The 21,794-nt window shown below is 44.8% G+C and overlaps 1 protein-coding gene across 1 annotated transcript in view; it reads left to right on the top strand.

The window, feature by feature from the left end:
- LOC121086015 (glutamine-rich protein 2-like) overlaps window positions 1-21,477 on the top strand; it is a 23,236-nt gene extending 1,759 nt beyond the window's left edge. The window contains exons 2-7 of the mRNA XM_040589188.1: window positions 15,878-15,907; window positions 20,024-20,035; window positions 20,259-20,333; window positions 20,612-20,785; window positions 20,943-21,058; window positions 21,408-21,477. Coding sequence (XP_040445122.1) covers window positions 15,878-15,907; window positions 20,024-20,035; window positions 20,259-20,333; window positions 20,612-20,785; window positions 20,943-21,058; window positions 21,408-21,477 — 477 coding nt within the window. The remainder of the gene's footprint in view (window positions 1-15,877; window positions 15,908-20,023; window positions 20,036-20,258; window positions 20,334-20,611; window positions 20,786-20,942; window positions 21,059-21,407) is intronic.
- Window positions 21,478-21,794: the final 317 nt, after the last annotated feature.

Genomic DNA, 21,794 nt, shown 5'->3' with positions numbered 1-21,794 from the left:
CCTCAGGACGATCCAGAAGGCACTCGGCTTGGTGAGCTGCTGCTGCCGGTGTCCCCAGGAGGGCACTGGTCCCTCACCCCCCTCCATGCCCCTCCCTGCGGCCCTGGGTGTCACACAGCATGAAGGTCCCCTGGGGGGAAGAGTGCGTGGGAAGGGTGTCCCAGAGGGGCATGTTGGGGCTCAGCCCACCCCAGCTGCAGCCCCCCACCCTTCTCCTGCCAGGGCTGTCCTTGGGAGGGTAGGAACGGGCACCACTGCCTGCGGCACAGGCTGCTGGTAGAGGTAACTGCAGGTGTCAAGCAATGTGGTACTGAGGCGCTTCTTAATTAAAGGGCCATAGAAAGAGTCATGTGGGTGCTGGGAAGGAGGGGAGATCAAGATCTACCTGTGCAACACAGCACCTGGCCCCCAGGCAGAGCCCTGCCCAGTGTCCCTCTGCCTTGCACCCAAGCTCCTTTGTGGATGCTTCATTCCAATCTTAGAGCTGTCCCTCTCCTCTACCTCCCCCAGGGGAGCCTCGGCGATGCTGCCAGCCAGCTGCCAGGCCACCATGGGCAGACGGTACCTGAAAGTGGTGTGGCACCGGCCACAAGCGCATGTGGATCCCTCTGCAGGACAGGGGGTAGCTGCATCCCCGGGGGACCAGTGCACCTGGTCCCCTCCGTGTCGGGTCCCCAGCAGTGCACTGCGCATCCCTTGTCAGGCAGGACCTGGCATCGGCAGAGTGCGGGCAGCTCCTTGGCTGGCCCGACGTGCACTTTCTGAGCACGTTCTGCTCAGCAAAGGGCCTGTGTTTAGGCTGGTGGGGAAATCCAGTGGGTGCTGGTACCTCCTTGAGGGGCCGGCTGCACCCATGTCCCCCAACAGCCCCTGGCTCCCAAATCTGGACTGGGGCTGCTGCTCCTGAAACGGCTGGGGAGGGGCTGTGGTTGTGGGAGCTCGGGGGGTGTCCGTGGGGTGTGCACTTTGCCTTTGGGCTCTCGTGGAGTACTTGGGTTTGGCTTGGTGAAGGGGGGGAGGGGTTGGGGACAGGGCAGGGGGGCTGTGGGTCTGCCCGTGCTGCTGCATTTCTGCCCATAAACCTGCTCCCCATTCCTGCCTCTTCCCAGGAAGGCACTGGGGGCCAGTCTGCCCCTGCTGAGCCCCAGGCTGGATTCACGAGTGAAGAAGTCTGTTTTCACGTTACATGAAACTTTGCTGGACTGTTATTCTGCTATTCAATTTCTAGTTCATGTTTGTACTTTGCATCAAACACACAGTTTTCAAAATAACTCCAAAGAGTTGGGTAATACATATAATAATAACCTACAAAACCAAAACCTAAAAATAACACTTTTTCTTAACACATTCCCTTTTTTTTTTTTACATGCGTCACTATCATGGCTAGACTATAGGGATTTCGCATGCGCGGTCTTTCCAGATTTTTCCAACACATTCTGTGGGGCTTTAAAATCGCGCATGCGCATGTTCAAAGGTATACACGGACCATTTGCATGATAAACAATGGCTACTGCGTGCCCAGATGAAGTCCCAAACCCATTTCCCGAGCTTACCACTCCAGTAAGTCTATTAATGGTAACATTTATGGCACTATGGCCAAATGACAGGTCCCTGTTTTCAATGTAAGGTTTTCTCACCACCAGACCGCCACGTCACCTGCCAGGGAAGAAGGGTCTAGAGTGGACATTTCCCCCTCTGAACATTCTGTAAGGTGAGTGTTCTCAAAACATTTAACCTATATGGTTCATTAGAAAGAAGATTAAAACTTTTTCTTCCTGTTGCTGTTTAGGCGGAGGGTGCGTTTTTCTGTTATCTCACTTCAAGAACTTATGGCGGAGGTGGAAAAGGATAAAAGGCATTACCATATCCTCGTCTTTGCATTCCTGGCGCTTGTTTTGGTTGCTATTCTATTTTTTTTCTTACTCAACAATTCAGATAACAATGTAGGCTAAGAGTCAATTGTTTCCAAATTCTTGTTGGCTATTAAAATGTTATTTTGTGTGTACATTTTGTCATACTACTCGCATTTGTTTAATGCCATCGGGTGAAACAATAATAGTAAATTGCATGTTAGTTATAACGTGTTGAATTAATCTTATAAAACATGGAACAGCACATGGCAAAAACAGTAAGGTGGCTAATCCACATAACAAATAAAATAGGATTCGTTTTACCCAGGGGCTCCCGAGAAGCCAGGAAAACAAGTCAATATTCGTCTTTCCAAGTTCGGATGGGAACATGGGCTAACTTCCCTGTCTCTGATGTGATTTGTTTAACTACCTCACCATTGTCATCAATTTTCAAACAACAATTGGAAACATTTACTTTACCACAAACACCTCCTTCTTCGGCTAGCAGGTAATAGAGAACCATCCTGTGTTGATAAATTGCATTTCACATCAAAAGCTTTAGCTGTTTGATTAGTAATAATTTCCAAGACAGCCTGTAGACGAATGATAAGATTCAGATTGTAGATAGGTACTCGAGCACCGTTAATGAGTTCATTAGGATTCCAAGTTGCAGGTCCATAATACTGTATGATACGTTGGGGTGTCCATTCATTTAATAAATATTGGTACCCCCCCAATTCTTGGGAGTCTGGAAAAATCAACTTGCCACTGTTGCCCTGGCTAATTTTCAAACACATTTCACATTGCTGAGTCACCTGTTTTATTACAGTATACAAGTTCTGCCCTATCAATTTCTGATTTAGACTTTTATATAAATTATCAGCTCCCCAATGCATCTTATTATGTTCTATTACGGCTGTGGTCCATATTAAATTGGATGGTACCACTATACGACCATCCCTCAAATAAGTCCACTTATTTATTTTATCATTCATATCCTGAATTACCTTTAAGTTTTCTTTAGAATAATTTGGCTCCTGATCTGTACTTACAGTTTGGATTTTTACCGTCTGGTATTAAGGATAATTCATGGTCGGCCAGGCGGTTTCCAATTTCTAAATCAGTGCCTTAATGGGCCATCTTATGTTCTTCCTTCCTGGACGACCCTCTTATAACAGAGGGGGCCATTCCTCACATCAAGGTCTGGCATGGCACATGTCCCCACCGCTCAACGCCTACTGGGTTGCAGCCAGCAGCAGAGCTCAAGATCCTTCTTGGTGGCAAACACAGAGGCCAACCCAGTCTTGCCCTTGATTGTGGTAAGAGGCACTTGACCAACCTTATTCCTTGTACTTCGTTGTCAATGCAGTTTCATCTGCACATCCCATAACAAGTCACAGTCATGGTAAAACACAGATTTACATTAGTAGAACTACTACAGAATGTATTTTATTTTAGTTTTTATGCAATATCCCCCACAGCCTTGCTGACCAAGGGATATTGTTTTACCTGAACTAGGCAGGCCTCCCGTTTATCATTTTTACTGTAACAGGGAAAGCATTTTTCCCTTTACCTGGGATTTACTTCCAGATATACCGGTTAAAGATTTCTTTTACTTCAGAGAGGTCTTCTCTTCCACTTAAAGGTTTCAGGATATTTTCCTGGTGGCCAGCAGCTCCCACAACTGTAACAAATTCTTTTCACTGAAGTTTAACACCAAATAAGTTAGTTTTCTGTTCACCAACTTTTCTACATTACAATTACCTAGTAACAAACAACTCGAACCTTTATCCAGTCCCATTCACAACCAACTTTCAAACATCTAAATTTCCCCATCAGAGATTCACCTTTACTCTCCTCAGACCCGCTGCCTGCCCTAGAGGGGCCGTTACCGGTCCTGTTGTGCTGCAAATGCTGCAGCAACTGGGGTGACATTGTCAGGTCCTTCTGCTCAATTGTCAGCAACAGCAACCCCCTCCTCCTCACTATCAGAAGGATTGGAGCAGGAGATGCTCTTCCTGCTCTGCAGGTTACACAAGCCTGCCTCTGCAGCAGCACTTCTGTTTTAACTCTTTCTTACCCTGAATGCAAATCTGCTACTTGTTGCTTTAAGTCTGTGTTATTACATATCAGCCTTTGCAGGCAAACAGCAAACACCCTGCCATGCGTCCCGCAGGACTCAGCCGCACCTTCGAGGGGGTACGGGGTTTGTACAAACTCACCCCAATACTTTAACACTTTCACAGAGTCTTTGACTCTCCACACCCCCCACACACCCCACCCACCCCCGGCTTCAGATCTTACATACATTATCACAAGTTTTTATCTTACAACATGTTTCATTCTGGTTGCTGCACAGAAAGAACCACAACCTCAGCGCTCTCTATTTTTTTTTTTTTTTTTTTTTACACAAATATTTCAACAAGAACATCCTTAAAGCTATTAAACAGGTACACCAAAAACCTAAAATTTTAACCAGAGGACTAACCGTGCCCCAAAGAGAATGTGGATCAAGGCCTTGCTCATTAGCCTCTCCATTTTGTACCTCTGTAACACTAAAACCTTTAAGACCGCCATATAGGTATTACTCTGACAACTGTGTTTGCCTGTTTATCTTAGAAAATTTCAGTATTTCTTTACAATCCATTAAGCACAGGCATAATTACACACATTTATTTTAGGATACTTCTGTGCCTCCCACAATTTAAGCCTATAAGAAGACGCTGTTTAAGCATCATATTAACTCAGGTTAACCAGCAGCAGCTTCAGTATTCGAATGGAAAGCCACAGACGTGTTCACAGTCACCAAAAAAAAAATATCCCTGCAAATAAATCTACAAATCAGTTACTGAACTTGGCTTTGTATTGTGGAGCTGAATTGGAGCAATGCCACTGTCAGCTGAAATTAAGCAAAGTGCTCCATCCCCCCATAGGCAGAGTAGAGCTAGTTTTGCATACAACGTGGACATCCTGTCCACAGCACAGGTGTTTAATCTTACAAATCTCCTTCTGCTGCATCACCCTACCTGCACGACACTGACGCAGCCTCAGATCCTCATGTAAATATATTATAGTAATGCAACTTACATAAAGCAAGACACTGAGTACAGTTTTGTTTGGGTTTGGTTTTTTTTTCCTATCCTTTTCTAGAGCCATAATCAAAGATCAGGTGGTGTTAATCCCACACTCCTTCTGTCACACAAGCATATCAGCACACATTACTTCATCCCATTTTCCTTCTCTCCGTACTGCAGCAAAGTATATTGCAGTACTTTATCAATGTTTTCTTATTCACATTTCCACCAGCAGACCCTCCAATATCCCTCCAGTGACTCAAAACACATCCTAACGGGCTTTTCTTTAAAATCCCACCACTCTGTTTTCCTCCCATTTTCCAGCTTACACTCACAGAACACACTTATCACTTACAGAATTACTACTTACAAAACGCAACACACAGGTATCTTTCTACAGCAACACCAAGAGCTCACTATTATTATAAAAAAATATAGCCGAAATCACAGTAACAATTATCAAAGTCAAATTCCACATTCCATAAATCCGGTAACCAAAATAAGCAACACTGCAGCAAATAAGCTTTATAAGCAAACTTGCCAGATTCCAGATGGCAATTAAATGCCGATAAAACCCAAACAGAACCAGAAGTATACTTAGGGTGTCAGCCACAGAAGTATACCTGAGTTTTCCAGACCAGACGTATACTTGAGAAACTAGTTCCCAAGCACACCCAGATGTATACCTGAGAAACTAGTTCCCAAGCATACCCAGATGTTACCCTGCGGAAATCAATTTTCTCGTCTTACGGGTAACCCCAGATTACCGGTAATACCAGAATACAGCAATAAAGAATACTATCACTTACAGGAGATGGGATTCTTGTCTGCCTCCGCAGTGATCCGATGAGTTGGGGAGTCCCTCCGGGAAAATCCCGGGGGTACCCAAGGGAGTCCACTTCCCAGCGGGTCCTACGGTCAGGCAGAGAGCCGTCCCATCTGGGTCGCCAGATTGTTTCAAAGAACGTCTTCAGAATTTCTTAGTGATGAAGTATTCTTTATTGTCGGCGCCGGGCGTACGGGGGATCCTTCCACCAATCGTACACACCCAGAGGGGCAGATTATCTTATATTTATATAATGAAACAATGAATATTTGCGGCGAATGAAGAGACGGGACGCAGCTTGATGCAAGCAAATGTCAATTTATTGTACAGAAGCACGAGGTTTTATAGACTTTCAGAAGCTGCGCGTTTTAAACAGATTGGTTCTTGAAGCTAAGCCTTGCATACTAGGCAATCCCTGATTGGTGGTTAACTGCCATCAATTAACTGCAAGGTGTTATCTTTCCTTGGCGCCATCCGTCTCCCACTCCCCTGTGCTCTGTAAACATGCCTCATCATGTTAATTGTTGTGTCTATTCACACTCCTCGTCCTCCCAGGGTTCGTGACCTACAAGCTCGAGCACATTCCCCTCAGCTAACTGATTGCCATGCATGGTCCTAGTTTGCAGACCGCTCCTGCATCTCCCCCCTTCCTGTTGCACAAAAAGAACCTTTGAAACCGAACGAGTAAAAACAAGGTATAAGTAATAGAACAAATAAAAAAGCAACTAAGACATATTGTCAGTGTCAAAATAACCCACTGTCTCTGTTCCGTACAATTTTACAATTTTCCCTTTTTTGTTTTTGCACAGCTAGTACCAGGTTTGCCATGTTCTGCAGGGCCCTTGCAAACATGACAGCAACCAAGGTAATAGCAAACAAACAATACTGCCAATTGATTGAATGAATGCCAAAAAGGCTGAAATTTTCTCAGATTTTGATAACATGTTGCTGCAATGGGGCGCCTAAAATCCACGCAGCGCATACCATCAAAATCCTCACAGCCATATCCTTGAACCAACAACAAAAAGCAGTGGCAATTTTGACTCGCATTCTTAACTGCCTACCAAACAAGGTGATTTAACTCTAATGCTTTCCCTGCTGTTACTCCGGATAAGAGAAGAACCACTGCAATACGTTCCCATCATAGCCTCCTACTACATTAGCATCTACAAAAAGACAATTATCGACACTCAAAGTGTAAACAATATCATCTTCTTTTGGATTAACATTATACATAGGTGGAAAGGCACACCAAACAAGAACTGGTTCAGTCAGAAAGTTCGAAACATAGCATGCCTTCTCTGAACATACCTCTGGGGTCATTCCCTTCATTCCCTCTCTTTTTTATGCAAAGAGAAAAACTTTTACCGTAACAAAGAAGCCCCTATTTACATCTCTGAGCCCGGACGCAAACCGCAGCTGTATGCTCCACCAGGCTCAGGGCAGAAATCATTCATGCAGTTACGTAGCTATATATCTCTACAAGCATGCAGACACCTATGAAACACTAGATAACCATGTTTAGCTTTCCTCCTCTCCTTCACAACACCTAGCTGTTCTCTCATCTCTTGTTAGGTCAGCCATTCCCCATTTTCCTCTCCTGTATATCTCTTCAGACATTCTCTATCCTCCCCTTTTTTGCTTGTTAGTTGCAAGGAGGCAAAGGGTGTATGTAGCTGGGTGACCATGACCTGCTTTATGTTACAATCAACTAAACGCTGGATACAGAAAAAAAAGCATGGGAGACCTAAGGCAAACGTCACTAAGGTGGTTAAAGATAATTATAATAAATCCTGTAATACTTTTGAGTCATGGCCCAAAGTTTCCCAGCCGTGAGAAGAGACCAAAGGCATCCCGCCCGTGGCTCTGTTGCAGATCTTTGTTTTAAGGCTTTTGAGTTTTGTATACTTTTGTAAATTAATTCACAGTGGTCACTCAGATTCACGTAACACATCCTATCAAAGTCTTCACACTTGTGTCCCTGTGCTAATAATAAAAATCAATAGCACCTCGGTTCTGTAGCAACATATGATGGGCAGAATCAACATCTGTTAATAAGCCAGAAAAAAAAATATTATTTGTAGTATTACTTTGTTTAGCAAGCCAGCAGCCTAATTTACTAAGCAAGTTAAAAGCGTGTACTGTTCTTACAGAAGAGATTAGAGAAGCAAAAATCTGTTATGCTGCATTCCAGAACTCAGCCTGAGAATTACAGTCTGCTGTGAGTTCTGCGTTACAATCATTTGACACATGTTGGGGTTGCGATTGTGAAAGTTGCCCATTTACAATTTTCATTGGCATTATCACAGCTAGTTGTTTTAAAAGCATCCCTTGAGCTTCCTGATGTTCGACTTGTTATAAATTGAGACCACAATTGATCATAATCCAATTAAAATTTTATTAATTATAGCAAGTAGAATATGAGCAAAGACAGCGCTGGACGGCAGGGGAGTCTGCGCTCCGCCAACTGCCGCCCTGAGCAGTTTAAACAGTCCTTTTTTATACTTTTTACTTTCGTGTTTATGAAGTAATGGAGGTGTTAACCCCTTACTCATATATCTTTATATGGGGTCTTCTGTCTTGTTTCTGTCTGGCAGTTATCTTCTCTTTTACAAGCAGCATCCTGGATGTAGTGGAGGTGTTAACCCCTTACTCATATATCTTTATATGGGGTCGTCTGTCTTGTTTCTGTCTGGTTGTTGTCTTCTCTTTTACAAGCAGCATCCTGGACATCTGGCGGTTATCTTATTTTTCACAAGAGGCATCCTGGATATCTGGCGCCTAGTCTTTACATTATGCTTAACATAAATCTTAATATCCTAGTCCATAGTTTCTTACATTATGCTTAACATAAATCTTAATAAACAATATCCTAGTCCATAGTTTCTTACAATCCCCCCTTTTTCTTTTTATCCTATTATTGTTTATTAGATGCTACTTTCATTCTCGGCACTGCAAATAAACCTTTTTCCACAATCCCAACATTTATCATAACACTCACAAGGTAATACCTCACAATTACAATAGGCACAATTTTCACGTGGCATAACGCATTCGCAACAATCTTCATCCTCATTAATAGATACACTCTTACATTTTGCCCTAGACCTCATAGTTAAAATAAGCAATTTAGCTATGTCAAATCGTTCTCTAATAAAGTGTAAAATATAGCGTAATATACAAGGCCCAAATATAAGTCCCAGAATCAATATAATAAGCGGTCCTGCTAAAGCAGACAACAAAGTAGTTAGCCAAGGTGAAACATTAAACCAGTTTTCATACCATGACCTGCCCACCTCACGATCTTTCTTACGTTGATCTAACCTTTTCCGGAGTTCAGACATGGTGTCCTGGACTACTCCCGTATGGTCAGCAAAAGAACAACATTCTTCATTGAGAGCTACACATAACCCTCCTTCCTTTAAAAGCAATAGATCTAATCCTCTTCTATTTTGCAGCACTACTTCTGGTAAAGACTTTACTGAAGTGGCTAAATTTTGGATAGATTGTTCTATTTTTGCTAAATCCTCATCTACAGCCATCTGCAAACTTTGTAATTCCTGACCTTTTACCAGGGAGGCTATGCCTGTACCTGCTCCAACTCCGCCCGCTATCAGCAGTGTAGCTAGGGTTACCACTGTAATTGGCTCTCGTTTTTGTCTGTTCAGGTCTCCTTCAAAGTGGCGTAACACCTCCTCAGAGGTGTGATAGATCAGACGGGGAACAATAATCACCTGTATGCAAAACTGAGATTGGTTAAACACGTTTAGGGATAGGCAAGGCGTTACTCCAGTGTCTGAACAAACCCATTTAGCTCCTGGTGTCGGGATAGCCCATTTGTCATTTTGATTCTTGTGTTTCTCTATATTGGTGTTAGTGACTGTTCGGTTACACAGAGGCTGATACTTTTCGGGCACTGTACCTATACATTTTCCTTGACCTGTTACTAATTGAATAGTAATTCCTTGCGTATGGTTCCTCTGGTCATCCCATGGGCATTCTCGTGGGTTTGAACCATTAGACCATTGAATCCTACCTGGTTTTCCAATTGCCTCAAAATATGGTGGTCTAACATTATAACATAGCCAACATTCCTCAGTTAACTTTGGTTTGCTTTCATTAAGGGCACGATAAGAGGCTTGCATTAGATTCCATAAGGGGTCTCTGGATTCTGACAACTTTAGATCCCTGGATAAGGAGTATTCAGTCACAGTGTTTGTTGTTTCCGTAAGAGAGTTTGGAGAAGTGGTTGCGACGCTTGCGGGGGCAACCTTTTCTTCAGAGAAAGTGGGTGGATTCAGGACCAGGTTTGGTCCTATTGGCAAAGGATCATGAGGAAGTCTTTCTTTTATTATTTTAAACATACTCCCCCTATCTGGCCCTGTGTCCCAAAACCTAATTCCCCAGATTTTTCCACCTAACCATGAGTCTTCTGTAGGATTCATTACTTTGATACTAATGTTTCTGCAGTATCCTGGTGAATTACAATGTCCATAAACACGTCCATCCTTCCCAATGTTTGGCCGCTTACACCCTTTAGGCTCCCATTCAAATTTCAGATATCTGTCTCCAGGACTTGTCCAATCAGAAGCCCAGGTTTCACAACCCCAATAGCCACAAAAGTATTGACCTGGTTGATTACAATAGCTTTTACCAGGGTTTGATGCAGGACATACATAATATGCTCTACATGGATCTGCCCTATCTTTACGTCCTCCAATAATCATTGCAGTTAATGGTACAGTAAATTTTACTGTCTTTGGAGTTGTAATATTTTGAATTGCATGTGTCTCCTGTAAGTTATATATTTTCCATACCATAGGTTCGTGTGGATTTCCTGCCATTGTGGGTAAGACTAATGTGCTAAAGGTGCACAAGAAAAAGGGTACTGTGAGAGGGGTTTGTTTTTTATTAAATTTTAGGCTCTTACCAGTCCCGGGGGAATTCAGCCAGGGTCGCTTGCGCATTCCAAGTTGTAGGCTTTTTCCTCTGGTAGGTTCTCCTCTGCCTCGCCCGTCGACTGGGTTGCAGCCAGCCACGGGGTTTGCCATCTTCTCGGCAGCAGGAGTCCCTGGTGGGAATATGCCTTTCGCACTTGGTTAAACGGTGAGCATAAGCAGGCCAAGCTTTGGCCTTTACCATATGTTCATTGTACCCTACAGCTTTTACTTCCCGTCTACATTGGACTGTGACAATATCAATTACAAATGGTACTCTTTCCTGAGGGTGATAGCAATAATATTCAGGGTTTATCCCGAATGCAAAATAGAACCACTGTTCAGGAGTCCAATCCGGAAATTTGTTTCCAAATCGTTTTAGGGCCCAATCAGTTAGGTGCCTCTCGCTTTTATGGCAAGAGTTACAAACTCCTCGAGGAGGAGTTTCCCTCTTACAGTGTATTCACCATTTTTCTGACACTTTTTGCACTTAAAACATGTAAATGGATAACACTCACAGTCAGGTTTCTCACACCTGACCCTCACGTCAGAGGTATAGGTGGCAGAATTTGAGGTGGCTTTCAAATAACAAAATTCTTTGTTGATGTTACAAACTGAGCAGGCATAAATTTAACATACCCTTTTTCCACACTTAACTATTTTCCACAGATAATATACAATCAAATATATTATTAACGCAAAAATCAATCCTAAAACGCACTATATTCCAAAAGGTAGATCTGCTAAATACTGGAAAAAAAAAAACCAGTTTGTATCATTACTTATCGTTTTAACACAAGCTTGGTGTCTCCAGGTGAGCTGACAATCTTCCACTGTGGAGGATTTACTGGTCCCTTAACGCGACTGGCATGTGTCCATCCGTGCTCTGCAGTTCGGATGGCTGTTTCTGTGGTGAGCAGAACAAGGTAAGGTCCCTCCCAATTAGGTTTTAGGGTTTCTTCCTTCCACACTTTAACCAATATCCAATCCCCAGGTTTAACATTGTGAATTTTTAAGTCCAACGGGGGTCGTTGCACAATCAGTCCGCGTTCCCAAAGCTTGTTACGATGTTCTGCTAATTGTAAAACATATTCATTAATCGTACGGTCTCGAATTAAAATATTTGTTTGTGGGCTTTCAATTCTATAGGGCATTCCATACACCATTTCGAATGCTGATATTCCCACATCCGCTCGGGGTCTAGTTCTGAGAATTAATAGTGCCATGGGTAGGCACTTAATCCATGATAATTTGGTTTCTATCATTAATTTAGTTAAAATAGTTTTTATTTCCCCATTCATCCTTTCAACTTTTCCCGAACTTTGTGGATGCCATGGCGTATGGTATTCCCACTTAATACCCAAGCTTTCTGTTAGATCTCTAACAATTTTTGACACAAAGTGTGTTCCTCTGAGTCGATTACTTCAGGTACTCCATATCGAGGTATAATGTGTTCAAGTAGCACTTTAGTAACTTGGTTAGCTGTTGTCCTGGAGGTAGAAAAAGCCTCAACATAATGTGTTAAATGATCTACCAGTACTAAGAGATATTTGTAACGCCCTACTCTAGGTAATTCAGTAAAATCCACCTGCATGTGTGAAAAGGGTCTGTATGCTGGGGAACGTCCTCCAAGAGGTTTTTGCCTCATGTTGTTTCGGTTTACTTTTTGACAGGTCTCACAGGCTGCTGTAACTGCTTTTGCTACATTATATACACCTATACAGGCAAACAGTTGATTAAAATGATCAACTAACGCCTGGGTTCCCCAGTGTGTTTTACTGTGTATTTTTGAAAATATTTCGAGTGCTATGCCCTTTGGTAAAACTTCTCTCCCATCTGGCAATATGTACTTACCATCCTGTTCCTTAGCTCCCATTTGTTCTAGTTTTTCCTTTTCTATAGACTCAAAGCTCAAATTTTTATTAACAGGCATTTGTTGTATAGTTAAAATCGTACTATAATTGCCTGCCACTCGTTTTGCTTCTGTATCAGCTGCATTATTTCCCCTAACTTGGTAACTTGTACCTCGCTGGTGTCCCTTTATATGTACAACTGCTATTTTATTTGGCATTTTTAATGCCCCCAGAACTCGCCGAATTAATTCTGGGTGTATTAGTTCTTTTCCCTGTGAGTTAACGAATCCTCTTTCCTCCCAGATTTTCCCAAAAGTGTGTACTACTCCGTACGCATAGCGTGAGTCTGTATATATAGTTCCATCCTTTCCCTTCAGTGACTCTAATGCTTTCCACAATGCATACAGCTCACAGGTTTGAGCCGACCAGCTGGCACTTAGGGGGCCTGATTCTATTGTCTTAAATTCTCCTTTCTCTGACTTGATGATGGAATATCCAGACAATCGTTTACCTTCCACTATTCGTGATGACCCATCTATAAATAGTACTTCTCCACATTGTAGTTCTTCTTCTTCTAAGTCTGGTCTAATGCGTGTCTGTTGTTCAATTGTTTGAAGACAATTATGTACTAACTCAGTACTTTCCCCTGGGTATAAAAATTCTGCAGGGTTAACCGCTTTGATAGTCCTTAGGGATAGTTTTGGAGATTCTATGAGTATTCCCTCATACTTTAGCAGTCGGCTATCTGTAAGCCATTTTTCTGCTTTTTGTTGAAGCACCCCCCTTATATTATGAGGTGCATATAGGACAACTTCTCCATTAAAGGTAATACGATTCGTTTCTTCAAGTAATAAGGCAGCAGCAACAATAATTTGTAAACAACTCGGCCAACCCCTGCTCACAGGGTCTAACAGCTTTGATAAGTATGCCACCGGTTTCTTTTGTCCTGCCCATTCCTGAGTTAATACTCCGAATGCCGTTCCTTCATGTATGTTAACGAATAAATGGAATGGCCGCTTTAAATCTGGGAGGCTTAAAACCGGTGCTTGACTTAGCTCCCTTTTGAGACTGGCAAACTGCTCTTGATCCTGAGGGGTCCACTTGGGTATTTTGTCTTTAGACAGTTGTTCATATAAGAATTTAACTTTAAAGCTGTAGTTCTCTATCCATTGCCTACAATACCCAAATAGCCCTAATGCCTGCCGAATTTGCCTCTTAGTGACAGGCATAGGTAATTCCAGAATTCCTTTAATGCGCTCTGGATCTAATATCTTCTTGCCGTTAAACAAATAATGCCCCAAATATTTCACTTTTTCCTCCACAAATTGTAACTTTTCTTGTGATACCCGTAGGCCCTTTTGTGCAAGAAAATTTAGGAGTCGAATGCTTTCTTTTCTTACATCCTCCTTATTATTTCCTGCTATAAGCAGATCATCTACATACTGTAACAGCACGTTTCCCGTTTGTACCTGGTATTCTTTTAAGAGCTCTTCCAGGGCCTGTCCAAACAGATTAGGGGACTCAGTGAACCCTTGGGGGAGCACAGTCCACCTTAATTGCTGTCTACGGCCTGTTTCTATGTCTTCCCATTCAAAGGCAAAATAATCACGGCATTCTTCTGCCAGTGGACAGGCCCAAAAGGCATCCTTTAAATCTGCCACACTATACCAGGATTTATGGGGTCCTAGCTTGCTTAGCAGTGTGTATGGATTTGCTACTACAGGGAACCGGGTGATAGTCCTTTTGTTTATTTCCCTTAAATCATGTACGAGCCGATATTTCCCATTTGGTTTCTTTACAGGCAGAATGGGAGTGTTAAAGGGTGACATACAAGGCTCTAAGATTCCGTGTGCTAACAATCGATCAATTTCTGGTTTTAATCCCCTCCGTCCTTCTAGGGATATGGGATATTGCTTTACCCTCACAGGTATGTGGGGTTCGGAAATTTGGATTTTAATCGGTGGGATTTCCAGTCTACTAATTGTGTCCGGAGAGTACCAGACATCAGGGTTAATTTGTTTTTGATCATCCACTGTCAAAGGATAAGCCGATACTGTTAGCTCTTGATTTTTTACTTTAATTTCTAATTGCAATTCAACAATTAAATCTCGTCCTAACAGATTAAATTCTGCTTCAGGGACGAGCAAGAGTTCACCCATTCCAAATTTATTTTCAGTTTCGAATACCACATTTTTGATTTTGCTTACTTTAAAGGGTTCTCCTTTTGCCCCAATTACTTGTACTTTTTCAGGGGAAACTTTACATCCCTTAGGTATTTGCTTAATAGTTGATTTCTCAGCTCCAGTGTCTACTAAAAAGGTGAACTCTTGTTTATGGGGTCCTATTTTTAATTTTATCAAGGGCTCATGATGACTCCGGTCCCCTAAAATATAAAGCCCCTGACTCTCCTATTCCGTTTTCAATATTTCCTCATCCCTGATCCTTTCTCTGCAATTCTTTTTTATATGTCCCTTCTTTCCACAGTAGAAACAATATCTCTGTTCCTTTTTTACTATTACATTCCCTTGTTTTGTTCCAGCGGATCTGTGTTCACCAGTTCGCCCTTTGTGATCCTCTCTGACTGCTGCTACTATCATTTTTATTTGTCGCTTGCTGCTCTCTTCTTCCCGCCTTACGTAAACTTTCTGAGCTTCCCTCAGTAATTCATCCAACCCTCTATTCTGCCAGTCTTCTAACTTTTCAATCTTCTTTCTGATATCTTCCCATGATTTTGCCACAAACTGAGTTTTGAGGAGTGCTTGCCCTAAAGGGTCGTCTGGATTTACCCCAGAGTACAGCTGAAGGGCTTTCCTCAGTCGTTCCAGCCACTCAGTGGGGCTCTCATTTTTCTTTTGCATTTCATTAAATGCTTTATTGATATTCTAGCCACGGGGTACTGCTTCTCTAATCCCCTGAATTACTATAGTTCTCAGGTCCTGCATATGAGTTCTATGCGCCGGATCCTGGTTATCCCAATTAGGTTTTTGAAGTGGCCATTTAATATCTGCTTGGGGTCCCTGGGCATGCTGAGCATCCCACAGTCTCATTCCTGCTCGTCTAATCGTATCTCGTTCCTCAGTAGTAAATAATTGACCAAGGATAGATTGCATCTCATCCCAAGTATAAAGATTTGGTCCCAAAAATTGATTTAATCTTTCTGCCACTCCGAGTGGGTCCTCAATTAAGTTTCCCATCTCGGTCCTTTTAAAATCTCGTAGGTCAGCCGAATTTAGAGGCACAGAAATATATCCGATCACAGGTTGAGGTCCCCCCATGGGCATTTCCCTTAGGGGGTACATCTGAGCTGCCCCTTTTTGACTTCTAGTTACGCGTCTAGGAAGAGGGGGAGACTCTTGTTCCGATTCTGGTGGGGGAGTGGGTGCTCTGGGGACCTCTGCAGGAGCAGGAGGAGGAATGTAAAGGAGGGGGGGTTAGAAGGGTTTCGTCTAACTCTTCCTTCTTTTTCTTTTGTTTAGTTTTTATTTCATTCAGCGGGTAAAGTCTAGCTCCCGGTCTTTCTAGCCACACCTCCGCATATTGACTCTCCTCCGGGTTAAGGGGTTTTTTATTATTAACCCAGAGGTTTAATTGCTGTCTTACCCAATCTTCTTCTGACCCATAGACTGGCCAAAAGACATTTTTAGAAATCTTCTTCCCTCCCCATATCTTAGTACAATATTCTATCATTTTCTGCTTATCTTTCCCTAGGGTTCCAGGGAAATATTTCCAATTGTCTAAGATATATGCCAGAGGGGTATTCTTAGGTACAGTGGGTACCCTTCCCATGGGAGTCGAAGGCTTGCTGCCCTTCGCCCCCATCTTCTGGAATATCCACAAACATACACTCACTCGCTCCCCTTGTTCCTGGCCCAGTCCCTCGCGGGAGATGGGAAACGCAGTACTTAAGAGTCCACACTCGCTTGGTTCAGTATATCGAACCTCTCACTCGTTATATTCCAGGAAACCCAATCCCACCCGAACGGCAAAACCCGCGAACAAATTCGCAATATACTTACGCGTCCTGCGTCTTCGTCCGGACTCCCGTGCACAGAATTTTTATGGGATTTTACCGGTTTCTCCTTTGCTCATTATTCTAGAATTTAGGTTCGTCGGTAAGGTTGGAGTAAGCTGTTGGTCGCGGGGCCGCGAAATGTCGCGGGGCGCCTCCCCGGAGGACCAAAGCCCACTGTTCCTTATCCGAGTCACGGCACCAGAAATTGTTATAAATTGAGACCACAATTGATCATAATCCAATTAAAATTTTATTAATTATAGCAAGTAGAATATGAGCAAAGACAGCGCTGGACGGCAGGGGAGTCTGCGCTCCGCCAACTGCCACCCTGAGCAGTTTAAACAGTCCTTTTTTATACTTTTTACTTTCGTGTTTATGAAGTAATGGAGGTGTTAACCCCTTACTCATATATCTTTATATGGGGTCTTCTGTCTTGTTTCTGTCTGGCAGTTATCTTCTCTTTTACAAGCAGCATCCTGGATGTAGTGGAGGTGTTAACCCCTTACTCATATATCTTTATATGGGGTCGTCTGTCTTGTTTCTGTCTGGTTGTTATCTTCTCTTTTACAAGCAGCATCCTGGACATCTGGCGGTTATCTTATTTTTCACAAGAGGCATCCTGGATATCTGGCGCCTAGTCTTTACATTATGCTTAACATAAATCTTAATATCCTAGTCCATAGTTTCTTACATTATGCTTAACATAAATCTTAATAAACAATATCCTAGTCCATAGTTTCTTACAGACTTGTTGCAAAATATTCTGAAGCCAATCAATCAAGTTAGTATTAAAGTTAGTGACTCTCTAGGACCCTGCAAGACTGTGGCAAGACTCCCGCATCCGGACTGCCTTAATAGCCATCTCATTCATTTGCAAACAGTTGTCCCTGGGATACCTTGCCTGAGTCACAGAATCGGCACAACTAATTTTCTCCAGCCAACTGCTCATAGTTAACAGCAATTCCCCGATTAAGGTTTTCAATCAAGGCCACTACACATAGCTCACAAAAATCAAATAACCACATCATATACTGTATCAGTTAGTACCATACAAAGCAATGACTTCCAATCATGCAGTGTGAGTGTATAAGGCTCTGCCATCACTTCAAGAAGGGACATAGCAAATGTATTACGAATCCTCCCTTCCCGCACTGCTTTGCTTAACCCTTTAACAGCCTCGTATTGCACAGGCTGCCACTCTGCAGGTTGATTTGTCTGACAAAATACTGAACATGCCATAGCGACTCCCAAATCCCATCACTTAAGTGTTTCCCACTTGCATTCCTGCCACCAGTCCCTCAGATCCCTTTCACCCTCCCCAAAAATACAATCAATGCATCAGGAGAGACGAGGGGGAGGGGGAAAGGTCTAGCTCCTTTTCCAGATCTATAGGACCTGGATCAAAAGGTTTATCAGTGTCAATAAAATCATTGTCCGAGTTGTCCTGTTCCCGTGCTTGGTCCTGTGTTGTGAGGGTCGCTGCAATCAGTGACAGAAGCTTTGGGGGCAGAGGAGGTGTGGACAGAATCTCCATCGCTGACGGTGTCTTGAGAAAAGTCGTGCTGTCGGTGGAATTTACAGCTTCCTCTGGTTTAGCACCGTTAGTAGAATTAGTCCACACTTGGCAAAGAGTAGTCAGAATTTGCCACCAAGATGCTAAATGCATTCCCGACACGGAGTTCCCCTCCGCGGCAGCATCATACAATTGGCTGCTGTATGTGCACACTTTCATTCTTTCAAAGTCTCTAAAGTTTCTTGGCTGCTCACCTGTCTCGATGAATACAGGTGTTATCCTCGGGGTTTAGGTTGTCCGCCTGGTCCAGACAGCAAGACGATCGTTCAGCCAAGCCGTCTCCTCCGGAACGCAGCCCTTTTCCACGAGCTGTCTTTTTTCCGTCCTTATTCTTCCAAGGCTTCGGAACACCACCATAGGGGTCACCATTTGAGGAGACTGAGGCACGGACTCCCTGATCTGACTAGAAGGCCCTTCATGAGTCCATATACGTCTCTTTCTGGGGACGAACCCTGGTTCCCCATTACGGATTTCCCACAGCTCACCTCTCAACTCCGGAGGGATTTCTGGCCGGCTCCTGCTTCCTTTCAGCAGATCATTCAAAGTTCTGTGGGATTCGCTGCATGTCGCTCAGATAGGCGATTCGAGAGCCCTTCACGTCAGATCCTTAAACGCATCACGTCGGGGTCACCAATTTGCGGCGAATGAAGAGACGGGACGCAGCTTGATGCAAGCAAATGTCAATTTATTGTACAGAAGCATGAGGTTTTATAGACTTTCAGAAGCTGCGCGTTTTAAACAGATTGGTTCTTGAAGCTAAGCCTTGCATACTAGGCAATCCCTGATTGGTGGTTAACTGCCATCAATTAACTGCAAGGTGTTATCTTTCCTTGGCGCCATCCGTCTCCCACTCCCCTGTGCTCTGTAAACATGCCTCATCATGTTAATTGTTGTGTCTATTCACACTCCTCGTCCTCCCAGGGTTCGTGACCTACAAGCTCGAGCACATTCCCCTCAGCTAACTGATTGCCATGCATGGTCCTAGTTTGCAGACCGCTCCTGCAAATATTCCATTAACGCCTATACATATTCATTACCTGAACCCGCCTACCCTCGCTTCGTATGCTAATTAGCTTATCAGTCTTTCACGCTTGCGCAGATTCTTCCAAAAATTGTGGGCCGGGGTCTTTAGAATGTGGGCAGTGCTCTATGGGAGGAAGGCTGTAGGTCTTCCTCATGGTGTACTTTTCACCTTTTGCTCATTTGCAGTGTTCTTATCAGTCTGAGGTAATTTATGCCCTTGCTGGCCATCTGCTTTTCTTGCTTAATTATTTCTTTTACCCTTATCTGTCCTCTCCTGCTGAAGTGTTCCGCTAAAGTTTTAACACAGAAGGTCAGCAGATAGGCGGATGTCTAACAAAGGATAACAGAACAGACACCACAGGTAGATGAGTAACATGTGGCGGTACATGATATCTACAATTGTTACAGTGGCTAACAAACATAATGTTTATTCTTTAATTCTATTCTAAAGTTCGTTCACACTACATCACTTTGAAGCATATGCTTTAGTTATTCTAGAAGCAGTAGGTTTCCCTCCAGGTCTTGGCCCTTCTCTTTGCTTTCACTGCTGTGTTTCAAAAGTGATGAGTTGGCAGACTTGTAGAAATCTTGCCCAGGGGTTTTTACAATACCCCTTGTAGTTTTACTCAAAGACATCCAGCTGTCCCGTTATCTCCTTGGTAGGGCAGCTTGCTTTGCAGATAAGGAGGACAGCTCCCCTTGCAGAGATTTGCAACTTTCTTGTCCGAACAGTCTATATGATCTTTCAGACATTTTAACCCCTTTGTCGCTATACAATTACAAGCCTGTTTATGCATTACAATGAATATTGGTTTATGAATACAAACTTGACCATATTATTTACAGCTTATTCACATCACTGTCAGCGGAAGCAGGGAGACCTAGAGGTAGGTGGCTGCAACCCCTGAGGGGTCAGAGCATCCTCCAGGCAGACCCCCAGCTGGGGCCCACAAAGGATGTGTCCCTGCCAGCCTGCTGGCAGCCCTGTGGAGGGGCAAAGTACCTTTGCCAGAGGTTTTTGGGGGATGGGGAGGAGTCGGGAGTGCTGGGCTGGCCGGGAGGCAGCTCCAACCCGGCCATGGTGTCATGGGGTGCTTTCTGTGTTGGAAGGTTCTGTTCCAGTCCGTGGAAAGACTGCAGAGGGACAAAGCTGCGAAGGAAGACCTGGCGCTGGAACTGGAAGTGGTACGGTCTTGAGGGGGTCCTGGGCAGGGTGATAGATGCTCCTTGTCACTTGGGGTGGGGGCATTAGAACTGGCCTGGGGGAGGGAGGATTTCCAGAGCGGCCGCAGGTCCCTCTGTCTCTCCGTGGGTCTCTTTGGCTGGTGGGTCTGACCCCACGGGGGTGATGGGGTGAGCAGGGCCCCACAGGAGCACTTCTCCCTTACCCCTGACACAGGCTGGCCCTGCCCGTTGTACCTCCATCCTTTCCCCACCCCACTCCCGCCTCTTTCTGTTGCCAGAAAGCAGACAAAGCTGCCCTGGCCGGCAAAGTCAACTGCACGCAGTTTGAGTCCAACATAGAGCGACTGTACGAGGCCATAGAGGAGGTGCGGAGCCAGGTGACAGGCCAGGGGCAGGGCTGGCAGGAGGTCCAGCAGCAGCTCAGTGAGCTCCGTGAAGAGATGGACTCCAAGGTGAGGGGTGGCTCATCTTTGCGGTGCAAAGCTGTCACCTCCAGGGTTTGGCAGCCTAAGGCAGCATCCCTGTGAGGATCCCTGCTGCTGCCTTTTCCCTGGGGACCATGACGTCTCGTGCCAGGGCAGCTGGCTGAGGGTGTGTGTGTCCCCACAGCTGGACCGCCTGGAGCTGGGGCCTTTCCAGCGGGAGCTAGAGAACTGGAAGAGAAGCCTGAAGCAGCTCAAGGAGAGGCTACCGGCGATGCCTGACGGCGGAGCTGGGATTAAGAAGTGAGTGCGATGGGGCCGGCAATGGCTTTGGGGACAGCACTTGCCCTGTTCCCTCGGGCAGATCCTCCGGTGCCCAGTATGAGGTGGAGCTTTTTCCCAGGCAGGAGCCCACAACCAGCTGCTCTCCCCACCGTAGCCCCTTTCTTTTGTAAGCAGCCAGCAGGCTGGGACCTTACTGGGCTGGTAGGGGACCCAGCAGGCTCAGAAGCCGCTGTCCCCTGCCAGACACCGTAACTCACTACAGCCAAGTGCCCAGCACCCTGCTGCTGCCCGCCAGCTGCCTGCTTGCGTGTTGGCAGGGCTGTGCCCCCCCCCAGGAGCTCTCACCATCCCTTTTGTGTCCCCACAGGCAGCTGCTGGTCCCGTTTAGCTGCCTGTCCTGCGACCGGCCCCTCAGCATGCTCGTGCCTGGCCCGTGAGTATCGCTCAGCAGCGGTGCATCAGGGGGGCTGTGTGGGTGGGACACGGGGGGAGATGGGTGCTGGCGCTGCCCTGCTGCGCCAGGCACAGGTGTAAGGGTGTCTGCCTCGCGGGGGCTGACCCTGCCGAGGCCTCTGCCCACCTGTGGGGGGATGGGGACCCCTGTCTGAGGGTGGCGGGCAGGGTGCTGCCGTGGGGTACAAGCCTGCGAGTTTGGGGCTGCTGGCTTTAATCCAGGGTGGGTTGTTTGTCCCAGTGACTCATGCGTGGCTCCTGTTCTCCCCAGAATGATCCCTACGCTGCCACTGCTGCCACC

Source organism: Falco naumanni, chromosome 1, assembly GCF_017639655.2.
Source record: "Falco naumanni isolate bFalNau1 chromosome 1, bFalNau1.pat, whole genome shotgun sequence".
NCBI lineage: Eukaryota > Metazoa > Chordata > Aves > Falconiformes > Falconidae > Falco > Falco naumanni.
This window is presented reverse-complemented; position numbering and strand designations above follow the sequence as displayed.